The 14,675-nt window shown below is 32.9% G+C and overlaps 3 protein-coding genes and 1 pseudogene across 8 annotated transcripts; 2 read left to right on the top strand and 2 right to left on the bottom strand.

The window, feature by feature from the left end:
- Positions 397–1,394, top strand: LOC109342455 (annotated as a pseudogene).
- Positions 2,317–6,898, bottom strand: LOC109343963 (zinc finger CCCH domain-containing protein 6-like). The gene is made up of 4 exons (XM_019582499.1): positions 6,727–6,898; positions 3,702–3,911; positions 3,417–3,541; positions 2,317–3,323 (listed from the first exon to the last, which is right to left on the bottom strand). Exons 1-4 carry the CDS (start codon positions 6,784–6,786, stop codon positions 2,471–2,473), a joined length of 1,248 nt encoding a protein of 415 aa, XP_019438044.1. The 5' UTR covers positions 6,787–6,898; the 3' UTR covers positions 2,317–2,470.
- LOC109343965 (histone H3.3a-like) lies at positions 5,723–14,407 on the top strand. The gene is made up of 5 exons (XM_019582506.1): positions 5,723–5,729; positions 10,431–10,434; positions 13,727–13,799; positions 13,897–13,973; positions 14,131–14,407. The coding sequence occupies exons 3-5, from the start codon at positions 13,728–13,730 to the stop codon at positions 14,390–14,392; spliced, it is 411 nt and encodes a 136-aa protein (XP_019438051.1). The 5' UTR covers positions 5,723–5,729; positions 10,431–10,434; position 13,727; the 3' UTR covers positions 14,393–14,407.
- On the bottom strand, positions 8,357–11,499 carry LOC109343964 (protein BASIC PENTACYSTEINE6-like). Of its 6 annotated transcripts, none has more exons than XM_019582503.1 (4): positions 11,388–11,499; positions 10,058–10,106; positions 9,723–9,888; positions 8,357–9,617 (listed from the first exon to the last, which is right to left on the bottom strand). In XM_019582503.1, exons 3-4 carry the CDS (start codon positions 9,789–9,791, stop codon positions 8,679–8,681), a joined length of 1,008 nt encoding a protein of 335 aa, XP_019438048.1. In that variant the 5' UTR covers positions 9,792–9,888; positions 10,058–10,106; positions 11,388–11,499; the 3' UTR covers positions 8,357–8,678. The 6 variants fall into 6 exon arrangements, with proteins under 6 accessions (XP_019438048.1, XP_019438046.1, XP_019438047.1 ...); XM_019582501.1 differs by having other exon boundaries at positions 10,058–11,072; positions 11,388–11,483; XM_019582502.1 differs by lacking the exon at positions 11,388–11,499 and adding an exon at positions 11,219–11,364 and having other exon boundaries at positions 10,058–11,072.

The following is a 14,675-nucleotide window of genomic DNA, read 5'->3' as shown; positions in this document are numbered from 1 at the left end:
CGGAAGAAATATACATATTTTGAAAGCCACATCTGCTATTCATATTTTTCTCATCAAATAAAAAGATCATATTTTCTGAAATACATATATATTTAGTCCTGCAACACACGATAGCATAGTGTTGTTAAGTTACGCAAAAGAGTAAGGCACCTAATTATCTCTCCTACCCATTTGTCCTAAAAAGTTCCTATTTCTATGTGCTAAAAAGTTCTCGTTTCCATATCCCAAACCAATTACATTCTAACAAGTAATATACAAAAAATATTTTATGTTTTTATGATTATTTTTTTTAATTATATGACAATCTTTAATTGAATTGAGATACCATTAGAACACCTAAAATTACACGAGCTATCTCCATTGGCAATATGAATGGTTCTGCACTTTTGCATATGAATGGTTCTCACTTCTGCATATGAATGGTTAACGTTTTTAATCTTTACATTGGATTGTACCAAAAAATCTGCACGTTGCCTATAAATGAAGTTACATTTTATCACTTTCTATGACTAAAATTCAAATCTATTCAGTGATGGCACCCACCACAATCTCTTCACTTATCCTCTTTCTCTTGCTTGGTAATCAAAAACTAAGATACCACACATAACAGAGTTTTCATTGTTTTAATTTACCGCACAATTTACAACATTTTCTTCCATTTTTATTTTATGTTCCTTTTGAAATTAACATTCTTTTTTTTTTGCAGGTATGTAGCGAAAGCAACGGTTTTCACCTTCCTAAACAGTTGCAACCCAACAATCTGGCTCGGAACTGTTTCCGGAAATGGCGCCACCCTTCTCAACGGCGGCGAGCTTTCCATACCGCTTGGATCGACAATTGATCTAACCGCTCCGGCAGGCTGGTCAGGTAGCTTGTGGGCCAGAACCGGATGCAATTTCGACAACTTTGGAAACGGAAAATGCGCCATCGGAGATTGCGCTGGCGGACTCAAGTGTACCAGCGGTGGTGTTCCGCCGGTGACGGTGGCAAATTTCACAATCGGAACCGCGAGCAATAACAAGGACTTCTACTCCGTGAGCGTCGCGGACGGTTATAATGTTGCCATAGGAGTGACGGCACACACGGTGGAAGTGGTGATTGCGAGTACGCCGGTTGTATTGAGGACTTGAACATGTACTGCCCGAAAGAGTTAACGGTTCCGTTGTGGCGTGTAAGAGCGCGTGTGCGGTGTTTAAGACGGCGGAGTTTTGCTGCACCGGTGATCACTCGACGGCGAAGAGTTGCAATCCCACAAAATACTCGAAATTGTTCAAGAGCTCGTGCCCCTATGCTTATAGTTATGCTTACGATAACAATTCAACAACTTATAGTTGTTTCAACTCTAATTACACTATCGAATTTTGTCCATTCATAGGAGGGTAATTGTAATGATTTATCAATGAGAATAAAAGTATCTAAATTAAGAGGATCATACATGACATAAATTAATATTTAATAGTTTTGATTTTAAATAATTTTTTAATGTGATAAATTTAGAAATTAAGGGAAAGATTTTTGTATTCTATCATAATACTGAAGAGAAAATAAGTTATCTTTTCTAATTATTAAAATTATGACAATTATCCTTTTAATATATTTTCTAAAAAATAATAAAAATAGTAGACACATTTTTAATGGAAGTATTTTATTCTCTGCACCAATCTAATATAATCTTATGTACTGTGCATTGCAAAGTGTTCTTTGGTTCACTGTTTTTAACTATATATGTACTGGACAATGGTGCCAATAAAGTTTACTACTTAGAAACTAATCACACACAAAAATAGGTTTTTTGGGTAAGAAATTAATCATGGGTTCGTGACTGTCTCTCTCAACAAGTATTATTTCAAGGAATCGAACCCTTGATCTTAGACATCTAGTAAAGTCTTGCACTACTAGATTAACACCTTGTTGATACACAAAAACCTTATAGCTCCAAGTAAATTATGTGAAAATTTTAACACATCCAATTTTAGTAACTTTTATCTTCAAGTCATTATCTACCTAGCAACAAGACACAAACTATTAAAAAAATAGCATCTCTCTGCTTATATACATTGCCAAAAGTTATTAATTCCTTAAAAAGGATAAGTAGATATTGGGAAATTAAATTCATTAATTATTTTGCTATTTTAAAACTTAATTTTCCAATATAAAACTATTTTTTTATTCACATAAAAGAAGTTGTTTTTTAACTCATTTTATTCAATAAGGTTTAACTTAATCATTGTATTTTAAATAATATTAACATGAAAACATATTAAAATGCACAAAATGCAAAAACTATGTCTACAAAATGGAAAAAAAAAAATTGAATGAATCATCACAAATAAAACACAAGAAAAACAATTTCTGTATATTCTCCATCAAGCAAAGAAAACTAAGTGCAGCCTTCTGTTCAATAAATGATATATGTAAGAATAGAAACACATAAGGCTCTGTAAACAAAGATTAGGAGCTAAGTATTCAATTAACTGCTAATCTCACTATCCATTTTCATTCTCTTTGAACTTTGCATCCTTGGCACAGCACCACCCCGTGGCTGGAACGATGCATCATGTTGGTATGCACAATTAGTTCCATTCCGACATCCTCTAGAACTATTAAAGAAGATGCATGGCTTCATTATCTTCGGTTTCGAATCCCTTGATCTATAAATGTGAGTGGTCTCCGGGTTAGTTACTGGTTGATGAATCTGATGATTGCTGGAATATGGAGGTGTTTCTTGTCTATCTCCTCCATGTTGTTGAATCAAGCTCTTATAGTAGTTCGCATCCTTTACGGGTGGGGCTTCGATAGGAGGAGAAACAGTAACTGAACTCATCGACGGCCTCGGAAGCCATTGACTAGCAATAGATTCCACTTCAGCTCCAGTTGAGGGAGGATAAGAAGTAGCTGAAAGACCAAGTGAAGGTATAGTGGTTTCTCCTTGATTATTAGGAGCGTGTGGATGAGAAAAGGCTACTGAAGATGACCCTTGGTTATGTACATATTGCAGGTTGTTAGTTGCCCCATAATCTCGAACCAACGTCTCAATCATTTCTGTGTTGTTGAGAATACTATTAAGCACCTCATGTTCAGTAAAATTTCCATGCTGATTGCTCTTTATTATATTAGTTAAAGCTGCAGATGCGGCAGCTATATCTACACCGCCAGCTAACTGCATCGGATTTCTTGGTATGCCAGGAGGTAACTCGATAGACTGTGAATCAGATACTGCATCAACTGCAGCGTCTTCATCTTCAAGAGGCGTAATTGGTATCAAAGCAGTTTGACCATCATCAATGGCATGGGAATCTTCAACATCCATTGCGATAGCAGGGCTGCATGCGAAAGAAAATATAAATAAAAATACCTTTGAAGACAAAAACATGGAATATAAGAAAAATAATTGTATAAGACGAGAAGAATCAAACTTTGGAGGAATGGAGGATGGGCGAGGATAAATAGCTTCAAGTACTCTCATTTCCCTCTTATGTTGATCCTCTACCTCTTTGCTTTCTTCCCCAGCCACCACTAGCCATGTCTGATCCAGCACAATCTACAAGAATAACAAGTTGATTAAGTATTATACTATGCTGAAACCAAACTCATGCACTTCACCTTTTTTTCTTACTTTCTTCCACCCATTATGTAAAAGCTAGAGAATACTGAACATAATTAAGAATATTTTTTAACAAAGAACTAAGAAACAGAACTACCTTGGGTGGACTAATCCATTGAATCACCGGTATTTGGGACAGATCTATCTCAAACTGACTTGAAGCATGAGTTCCCTCAAAACCAGGAGGTAGCATGTCATCAGAACCTGGTCTGTCATGATGCGAGTGCAATGATCTCTTCGCTTGAAGGTGATCCTGAGAACTTAACCCAACTAGTGAAGGAGAGTCCTCTGATAAGAATAACTTAACCTGTTTAACGAAGAAGTATTAGTCTTCTACCTTCTCTTCTTACACTTAATGATATCCAATATTTCGGCATCATCTTAAGAATGACTGATTATTGATTATGCATAATTATATTCATTAAGTCATGACTCAATGCAAACTCAAGTAGCTGCATAGTGATTATTCATATGCAAAGTCTTGCATAATAGAAAATCATGTTCTCCCTTGAGGGATGTATGTATGTAATTACAGTCACAAGGCTGAAGCTTATTGAGTACAAAAACAATCAAATATGACTCAAATGAAAAATGACCAAAGAGATATTGTGCATGAAATGAATTCACATCCTCAGACTCAATTCACGATTAAGAATATGTCGAACAAAGTCAACAAACAATAAAAAGCATAAGCATTCAGAGTGATCATATATCATATCAAGCCCTTTCTCATTCAAATTTCGATGTGCAAGAGGAGAAACTGTCAGGTAGGTATTAAAGATTCAGAGTGATCATATCAAGCCCTTCTTCATAAGCATATGTTGAACAAAGTCAACAAACAATAAAAAGCATAAGCATTCAGAGTGATCATATATCATATCAAGCCCTTTTTCATTCAATTTTCGATGTGCAAGAGGAGAAATTGTCAAGTAGGTATTAAAGATTCCATTTGACAAGACAACCAAAAATCAGTGTGGCCAATCTAATTTCTAATCCCTAGAAAATGTCTGTTTTTTTAAAAGGGAGTTCATCGTCAAAATGAATAACTTAAAGCAATTCAATTTGAAATTCATAAGTTTAATCTGCTACTGTTAGGTACATTAAGGCTAGGCATCAATATCTTCCATTCCTCAAGGTCTTCTGAGATTTTCAAAGCCAAGTGTAAGAATCAAAGAAAAACTACATCCAAACCCCCCTTAATCTTGTCCCTACTCCTAGGCGAGATACTGATGCCTATGCCTCTCATTAAACCTGGTCACATAATGAAAGATTAGCCTACAAGTGTATCTAGCTTTCTTCAATGCCTGCTTACACAGAAACTTTGGGTAGCGCCAAGGTAAGATCCTTGACCAGAAGTAATAACATATTTTCAAATCCATTCAAAATGTGTCGAATCAGATCTTGCCACCCTCTGTCTCTTCATCAACATCCCAATGTCAGACAACATAGACATCATACAAAGACATCTCTGCATGCACACCTTCAGAAAATTATGACTACGACTTGGCCCTCACATGTTGGAAGTGTCTGAGATCTTGCATATAGCATCCTTTCAAACAGGGAAATAACAAAATTTTAGAAGGAACAACAACAAAGACATCTAAGCTCCAGAACTCTACCGATTCAGCTTGGACACAAAACAACCTTAGTAATTGCATTGAAAAATAAAGGGCACCTGGTGTTTTTTAACTCTTCACATACTCATGGACACACACTTGCAACCACCCTAATAGCACTATAATAAATGAGAGACAAAGTTCATTTCAATGAAACAAGCAAGACATTAGTGTTATGCAAAAGGTATTTAAAAAAACGAGGACACAAAGAAATCTTACAAAAAGAAAAATGCTACTGAAGTTGGACAGGGCCACACAGGAATTTGAAATTATCTATTTTCTCCATGAGAAAATTGCACTCAACTATTTGAAAACCAAAGGTAACAGGAAACACTTAATCCATAATTCCATATATAAGTCATAGAGCTCAGGTAGACTTAACATTCACGAGGATGCAACATTGAAGAAATAGCAATTACATGGAAAGATGGTCCCCTTTGTACCCTTATGTTCAATCAGAAAAGGCTAACAAAATCATTTTAACAAGTTTCAAAGAAACCTTCTCAAATGTAAACTTGAGATAAGGTTAGAATGTGCATTAAAAACTACTTGAAAAAATAAACCACTACAGGGTAACAAAAGCAGTAGCATCTGCAAGGAAAAAGTGTCTACACTAAAACTAAACTTATTTCAATAATTTCCGGAATTGTCATCGGCAAGAACAGTCAAGCATACAATTGAAACCATTAAATCACTGAATATCTAAGCCATTAAGGGAATTTTTTCTTTTCCAAAGCCATCCAAAACATGTGGAAACGAAAAAAGGTATAATTAGATTGCAGAGGATAATAGCAATGTCATGAACTTATGACTTTTAGAACAATCACTAATAAACATCCTTATCTAGGTCTTTAAATAGTCACACATTTAAAAGGGATTTAGTTCTATATGAAAAATAGATGGTAATACACTAATACATCATAAAAAACTGAATTAACAAACTGACAAAAGAGCATCTATTCTTCCATAATACATTCTCTTTCATATCATATGATACAAGTATGGTTTACCTAAGTACTATCATTAAGTTGCAGAAATTTCTTCGCCCTGCATAAAAATCTTCCTTATAACTTTGCTCATCAAATTAAAGACTTAATAGTAGCTAATAAGAGTTGTTTCTAATCATATGGCAATAAACAATTAAACAGCAACTCCAGAAGATAATGCATGTGCTTCTTTAAAATTGAACCAGAACATTAAATCACTACTGTCTATTACACATAAACATTCATAGCTCGTAATTTTAGAGTTCCTTGATTTTTGATGCAAAGTTGATTGATAATTAATTTCTCTTGGATGTCATTATTCTCCTTATAATTTCATTTTTAAACATTTTTTGTTGTTGTTGATTCCTTGATACTATGGATCAACACATGAGTTAGTTTATATTTTGTTAATTTTGATGAACAAAGGCAATTGAAGGCATATTAATCTAGAATCAGTAACCAAATTGATATTTGAATCTATCGATTCTGGAAATGAAAGATGATGATGATTTTAATTTACCTGACAAAGATTTAAAGCAGAGGCCCATGTTACTCGTTTTGATTTTTGCAACCCACGCATGGCTGAGAGAGAGAGAGAGAGAGAGAGAGAGAGAGAGAGAGTAAACCCTAGTCAGACTCAGCGTCACGAATTCTATGTACTTCGTCCCTATTCCATTTCACGTCCCTTCATCTTCCAACTCCTAATACTAACCAACAATTTTAGATGGAAAATATTAATAACTACTTTAAGGAAAATAATCAAATTTTGTTTGGGAAAAAATATTATTTTCTAATTTAGTTTTGCATGTCTGATTTTCTAGTTTTGTATTTATGTAGGAAAATATGTTTAGGGGTTAAACCAACTTCAAATCATATTGCAAATGCCATTAAAAAAAAGCCAAAAAGATATATACACTACCATTGTGAATGATTTTTACACTATTATTATTATTATTATTATTAGTATTTGATGGAAGTGTATGTCAACACGCTTTCCCATCGTTTGTAATGTGTAGTATATATGTTATAAATGTCAAATATAGTATTTTGTGTTAAATATTTGTAATATGTAGTTGAGTTTATTCGATCGTTGTAATGTCTAGTTTTTAAAATTGAACATTGAAATTTTTATAGGTGGAGTGTATCATTATGGTGAAATCATTTAAATAAATTTATCATGATTAAAATGCTATATAAGATCGTCGTGAAATGTTTGTCAACTACATTTTTTTTAAGCTGTCTTATTTTATTGTCTTCACATAATGTTCTTACGGGAAGGTAGTAACAAGCCAATGTGTATCACCACAACCTCTTGAATAATGCATTTGGATGTTGCCATGATATAGAACATGATAGTTTTTTAACCTTTGAAAACCTCACCTATCATTTATTTTTAATCAATATTGACTTTTTAAATAAAAATAATACAATTGTAGTGAATAATGCACTGACTGTCTCATATGCTTTTTTTTTAATTTTTTTTGTCTAAAAATGTTGACAGTTATTTAATCTCTAATTCATTATAAGAAAATATATATTTATGTGTTTTTAATATCAATAATTATATTTTAATTGGGCTCAAAAGTATATTATATTTATTTAGAAAATACTGTTTATTTGTTGATAAAGACTAACATTCTCATGTACTTTTCCTTTTCACCTTCCTGGGATGATAATATAACTCAAACCTATGAGTCTCTAGGAAAACCTCATTTGGTTTGGGTTTAGTGATATTCATCTCACACATCATTTATATATATTAGTGAACTTGTGATTTTATAACATAAATATATAAGTATTTTATAAAATTATCCAACCTTAAGAAATTCGGGTTTCAAGTTCAGGAAGTGTATTGTGCTTATTTGCAGAAAGAAATGTAAAAACGGAAAGGCTTAAATCACTTTCAACATCCCTTCATAATTATAATTTCATATTAGACACCTCATGTTGCAACCATCCATAAAAACCTGATGTAGCCATCTGCAGAAAAATAATAGACTAAAATATGTATTCAATGATAGTATAATATATTTTTATATTTTCAGTTGTATCATCCACAATTTATATTTAATTATTTTGACTTTTAAATATAAGTAATAAAAATGAATGATACATAAGAATATTAAGAGATATCTATGGTTCCAAGAATATTAAGGACAGAGTCTCTACAATTATTTGCGCTTAAGAGATACACATACCATGACTATTCCACAGCTATTTTTCTTTTATGCAACATTTTACATGCTTTTGGTACCATCAAACCATTTCAGCACATTACAAATGACAAGGATGATTATACAGTCATTACTAATATAGAGCCAACATTCTGCAAGATTATGCATTCTAAAACATGGGCAAGGGCATGGCAAAATCATTAGTGTTCCTCCTTGGTTATTTTGAGAATCCATAATTGATCACTAGATGCTGTTGCTATTAATGTATTGCTGCCCAAGAGACAAGTTTTGTCACAAACTACTTTATTGTGATGTATCGATTTGTACCATGTTTGGCCCAATTGTCCTTGAGGTCAACTGGGTTTGACAGATCATGACCTTCTGCAGCTAGCCGACTAAGCAGTTTATTGAAAGCACTTCCACTCATCTTCCGACCACCGACCCGAGCATGCTTCTTGTTGGGCACTGCTGGAAGTGGATACATTGACAGGGTTGTTGTGCAACAAGCAGACTGCCAACCCCCATTACCCCATTTGTAGCACTGCCTCAGAACACCAGTACAAGAGCAAACCGGCGCTGGCATGGTAGACTCATCATATGCTACTTGATTCAGCCCCAAGTCCTGGCCTTTCCAATCAGCCTTTGACACCACTGACTGCTTGTTAAGATCATCACCTCCGTTAAACACTTCCTGACTACTCTTCCACTCATGCGTCTTGCCAAACATCATGCCATTCAAGTCTTCACTCTCCATCTTGACTTTTCTTGCAGTTTTTGAAGCCTTCTTATTCGGTGACTTAGCTTCCTTTGGTCGTTTGGCACGCCTTGATTTACCAGCCTCTGAAGGGATGGGTGCTTCTGGGAGGGCATCAGTTGTGGTCATTTCCTGTGTGCCATAAGAAGCATCACCCATGTTATGTAAGTGGTGTACCTGTTGCTGAGGATGATGCATATGCTTGACACCACGTGAGATTTGGCATCCTGGAGGACATGCTGACATACTACCAGTGGTTAAGGAGTTCTCTCGATACTGAAGAGCTGCAATTGCGTTATCTCGTTCCATGATTGCATTATTTCGTTCTGCAAGTGCAGTATCTCGCTGCAGGAATGCCATGTCACGCTCTGCAAGTGCTGCCTTTTTCTCAGAAAGAGCCAGATTTCTTTCCTGAATGGCTGCATCTCTTTCTGCCATAAGTGCCATAATCTGCTTCATAGAAGGCTGATGTTGCATCAACCACTGCAATGGTAGCATTTAGACAATTACTATCATAGCCAACTCTTTCTCAGGAGGAAGTACATTCTGCATCATCATATAAACTTAAATTGTAATATTTTTATATACCTGTCCTTGAGCAGATTTATATTGATCTGGTTTATGCCTTCCATTTTCACGATGACCAGGATCATCCATCAGAAACACACAAATGGTACTAAAAGCTAAATATTGACTCTAGGTTTCCTCAACCAATACGACACTAGGCTAATCAAACAAGATTTTGCCATAATTCCTGCATATCAAAATAGAAACTCTTCACTGTTTATATGAACAATTTGGCATAATCAGTACTTCTCTTATTCTCTTTCCTCCTCCTTTTTCTTGGGGTGTAGGAACGAGGAAATAGTTCCTCTATCAACAACTCCAACTATAATGAATGGTGCAAGGAATAAAATACTTACCATCCTTATGCATAGGGTATGCTTAGTTGATGCTTGATTATAATTATCCCTATACAAGAATAAGACTTAGTAAGTCTAGAATGAATCCAAGTAGTAGGCAATGACAACTACATAAGAGATTCACATATTAAGTGCCAACGTGTATCTGAAATGAAATTCGGAAATAAAAGCTTTAAGCATGTTGGGTAACACCTGCAAATTGGGGGAGGGGGATCTATGAACTGATCATCATTTAGAATCTAGATCACTTTCATATAAGCAAAAAAAGTTCAAATTTTCCAGAAATCTTAAAAACGAAGATAATGGCATAAATGCTCGGGAAGCTATGCATGTACAATACATATAAGATGTTACAATAGTGTAGTAAGCAAAGTTTCCAGAGAAACAGTGATGGAAATATTTAGAAGTTCATGAACTTATCCTGATTTTATATCAATCATAAATCTTGTTTCAGAACTTTCATGCTAGCATGATAGCACTATGGTAAGCAGTTAGCACAGTAAACAGAAATAGAAACATTTTGAAGTTAACGAAATTATCCCGACATTATATCAATCACTTTTGTTAATTCAGAACTTCAATGGGAACAATAGACAAACATAAAGCAAGAACAAATTAACAACAAAAGCACAGAGAAAAAAGTAAAAGCATATGACATAAAAGGCGAGTATGAAGGATGATCCTTATTTCATTCTAATGCTCTGAACACAAAATGCACCAATAAACATCACCAAAACAATAATGGTACAACCATATATATGACTTTGGTCCTCTTCAATTAGCACTTCCAGGTACCTATAGATAATTGGATATATGACAAATCTACACTTACCTAAACCTTATACCACACCCCTCTTTATATCACAGAGGTCAACAATAATTGAAGTGAGATTGAGATGCATTTGTATACATGAATTACAACAGTTTTTGGATCTCAACTACAGTTCAAGCCTTAGCTTTTCAATGTGGTCAAAGAATCATGTGGGATCTCCAAAATTTCAACCAACAAGACATTCTGAAAAATAAAATCTGAATTTAAAATAGGCACAAAAAACTCGAGTAAATCACTAAATCAGAAGCAATTAATTGATGAAGAGATAGTACTTGTAATTGTTGTTCAAATTAAAAATTGAAACTAGTGAATAATAAAATAAAAATTACACAAAATCGAAGATGGTCAAAGCTGATACGAAATAAAGTCAAAGTAAGTAGAAGGCAAAGAAAGCAAAAAAGTGAAGGTGAATTGAGTGAGGCACAAAGGTAGAAGATATAAAGAGTGATAATAATTGATAAAAAAACATAAGAGAAGTAAAGCTTAGGAGAAGAAAACCCTAATGTTGAATAGGAACAGGAACGGGAACAGGAGCAGAAACAAGTGAGTTGAAAGAGAAACAGAAAATGGTGTGTCCACTTATGTTTGTGTCTGTCCTCACCCACTTACATTACACCTTTGTTAAATAAAAAACAAATTAAATATAATTTCTTTTATTCCCTCTTGTGATTAAGTGAATGTTAGAAACTGGCTTAGTTCTGAGCCCGTGTGACTGTGAAACAAAAGCAACAATAGTTAGTTGACTCGTGTGGCGGTTTTGTTTTTTCATTTTTTTTGTAGACTAAAGTTCCATTATATTTTATTTCATTCAAAAAAAGTTGAACATCATTTTAAATCTTTACGTTTCATTTATTCATCCATGTAAATGAGTGATTTTTTAAGTTTTTTTTATACTATCAAAAATATTTTTTACCTTTTTCGATAAAGAATCAATTGTAGCTCTCCTTCAATAATAAATATCGTTCTAAGAAATCAAATTCTCAAACTTGAGAATTCAGTAAAGTTTTATACTATTTAATCAACACCTTACTTTTTAAGTAGAGGAATGTTGTGGTAAATGAAATAATAAAAATGAGTTGTAATAAAATTCTAGGAATATTCTATATGTGTATAAAAAAGTGTTTGGTTAGCCTATTGACGCTGAGGTTAAGACATTTAGTGGGGGAGAGAGCACATCTAAACTTTGTAATACTTCTTGTACATCTTATTAAAATATAATGTTAAATGATTTTTAATTTATGTTTTACTTTTTTTGGTTAATGAAAAATAAAGGTATATTGAGTGGTATAGTGTATGGAACAAAAGATGTTGTTCCTTGGATGGTCTCACTCCATTGTTTTAGTGGTCCCCATATTTATGCATGGATTAAGCTTGCGTTAGATATGAATTAAGATTTTAGTTTCAATTTATAAACTGTGAGATTATAAAGGTGTGAGATTAGAATTTGTTTACGTTTGAGTATCTTAGTTGAAAACTGACTATAAACCAATTTACTTTGTTTGTGTAAGATATAAATTATTGTTTTTTACATAGTAGATTACAGAAAAACATATGAGGTTATTTGTTTATGTTATGATTAGTTTGGTTACTTTTTATACTATTTTTTAAATATACAACTTTTTAATATTTGTCATCATATATATTTTTACTATATTTTTTAATTTTTAATATTGCATAAAAAGGCTAAAAATATATTAAAATAAAATATCAATATCAATATTAAAAACAACATGACACAAATAAATAGAAGTTGATAAACTTGAATTACACAATCCACAAAATAAATAATACTCAAATGTCAAGTTTTATACAAATTTTTTAATATAGAGTTATGAGAGAGTTATGAAGTTTGGTGGTAAAGTAAAAAGAAAGAGAGAAATAAAATTATAATGTGTTAAAATAGGAAGCGAAAAAATTGAAAAAAAAGCTAACCCAAAATAAACCAACCTATAATTAATTTTGGAGCTTCCACTCTTAATTTATTTTAAGAAAAACTAAGTTTATAATATCAAGATTGTCAAACAAATATAAATTATATTTTAAACATATTTTTCAAAAAATAAACAAAAACTCACAATTATAATCCATCCCAAACTTGCGCTAACAAGATTTTACAATAGATAATATAGAGTGAACTTAAAATTGGTCAATACCAGATATCAAAAACAAAGATATACAATTAAACATATAAGAAACATTTAGATTCTCTATGTTCATTACCAACAATTATTGAAACTATAAAGTATAAAGTATAAACTATAAATATTAAATAAACATAGTAAACAAATATCAGAAAAAGAATCATCCCTAATAATACAGAGATAAATTATTTATTTTAATGTATAGTATGAGTGGAAATGTCATCATAATATATATAAAAAAAAGTAAAATATCATATTACTTTCCTCCCATTAATAGAGAGGATCATAATCATGTTCTCACCTTATTTTATATTTAAAAAGAAAATGAGAATGTCCGGTAATAAAGATTTTTTGACTAAGGTTTGAAGTTCAGAAATAGTAGCGAAAATGAAAATATAATCTAAAACTAGTTTAGGATAAGGAGATATATTTTTGATTTAAGGATAGGTACCTATATGCATGATATACGGATAAGGATATATAGACAATAGTAACATAAGTAAGATAACAATTAGTGATATAATGATTAAGTTTCAAACAATAATCTTTCAGGTCATATAAACCGACCTAGCACCATAAATGCTATAAATAATGGATCTTCATACTTTCATTCCTTCATTCTCAAATTCCAATCTTATTTTCTTCTAGTTTCAGCACTTCGTTCAATTTCTTCTTCTTCTTCTTCTGTGGTATCATCATGGCTCGTACAAAGCAAACTGCTCGCAAATCCACTGGTGGCAAGGACCCAAGAAAGTCACTCGCTTTCAAAGTATCAACCACCACACTTCATTACGTTTCTTTCTTTCTATTTTCTTCTAAACTCAAATTTCTATGACTTTCTTATTACATTACTTCATTTTTTGTAGGCTGCAAGAAAAACTACTCCTACAACATGTGGAGTTAAGAAGCCTCATCGTTTTCGCCCAGGAACTGTTGCCCTACGGTAATTCCTATCTTTCCTTTATGTTCCAAACTTCGTATATTTTTTGGGACAGACGATCTCTGAGTTACCGAATTTTAAGGTTAACCCTATTATCGAATTCTTCCTTCTTATACTTTTGTACCTGTATTTGATAATTGTAGTATATGTTATTTTACAGTGAGATACGAAAATACCAGAAGAGTACGGAGCTGCTAATTCGGAAGTTACCATTCCAACGACTTGTTCGTGAAATAGCTCAAGATTACAAAAGTGATTTGAGATTCCAGAGCCATGCAGTGCTTGCTCTTCAAGAAGCTGCTGAAGCTTATTTAGTGGGATTGTTCGAAGACACTAATTTATGTGCTATTCATGCTAAGAGGGTCACTATTATGCCTAAAGATATGCACCTTGCAAGGCGCATTCGTCGTGAACGTGCATAATTAGTTTTTTAGTTCAATGTTGTATCTATGCACTAGTATATATTAAAGAGAATAATGCATGTCTTGATATGAGGAGTGAAGTTATTTTCTCACATTCATTAATAGACACTTGTATTAAATTTCATTAGGTTTTGGTTTTAGTTATACATTGATATAATTTAGGTCATAGTTTTAGCCACTTTAACTTTTCTTGCGTTTTTCCTTGTGTTCATTATGAGTTATTGAGTTTCAAGTTATTTGGACTACTACTCGATCTATTTTATGAAAAAACGAATTTGTTCTT

Source organism: Lupinus angustifolius, chromosome LG03 (assembly GCF_001865875.1).
Source record: "Lupinus angustifolius cultivar Tanjil chromosome LG03, LupAngTanjil_v1.0, whole genome shotgun sequence".
NCBI lineage: Eukaryota > Viridiplantae > Streptophyta > Magnoliopsida > Fabales > Fabaceae > Lupinus > Lupinus angustifolius.
Note: the sequence above shows the minus strand (reverse complement) of the source record. Positions and strands in the feature narration are given on the sequence as shown.

Bases quoted from the DNA above. Each gene is read 5' to 3' on its own strand.
- LOC109343963 (XM_019582499.1), bottom strand. From the start codon at position 6,786: ATGCGTGGGTTGCAAAAATCAAAACGAGTAACATGGGCCTCTGCTTTA. The intron at 3,542-3,701 runs GTAGTTCTGTTT...TTATTCTTGTAG, and splicing joins AATGGATTAGTCCACCCAAG to ATTGTGCTGGATCAGACATG. The intron at 3,324-3,416 runs GTTTGATTCTTC...TTTCGCATGCAG, and splicing joins CCATCCTCCATTCCTCCAAA to CCCTGCTATCGCAATGGATG.
- LOC109343964 (XM_019582503.1), bottom strand. From the start codon at position 9,791: ATGGATGATCCTGGTCATCGTGAAAATGGAAGGCATAAACCAGATCAA. The intron at 9,618-9,722 runs GTATATAAAAAT...CTACCATTGCAG, and splicing joins ATAAATCTGCTCAAGGACAG to TGGTTGATGCAACATCAGCC.
- LOC109343965 (XM_019582506.1), top strand. From the start codon at position 13,728: ATGGCTCGTACAAAGCAAACTGCTCGCAAATCCACTGGTGGCAAGGAC. The intron at 13,800-13,896 runs GTATCAACCACC...CATTTTTTGTAG, and splicing joins GAAAGTCACTCGCTTTCAAA to GCTGCAAGAAAAACTACTCC. The intron at 13,974-14,130 runs GTAATTCCTATC...GTTATTTTACAG, and splicing joins CCAGGAACTGTTGCCCTACG to TGAGATACGAAAATACCAGA.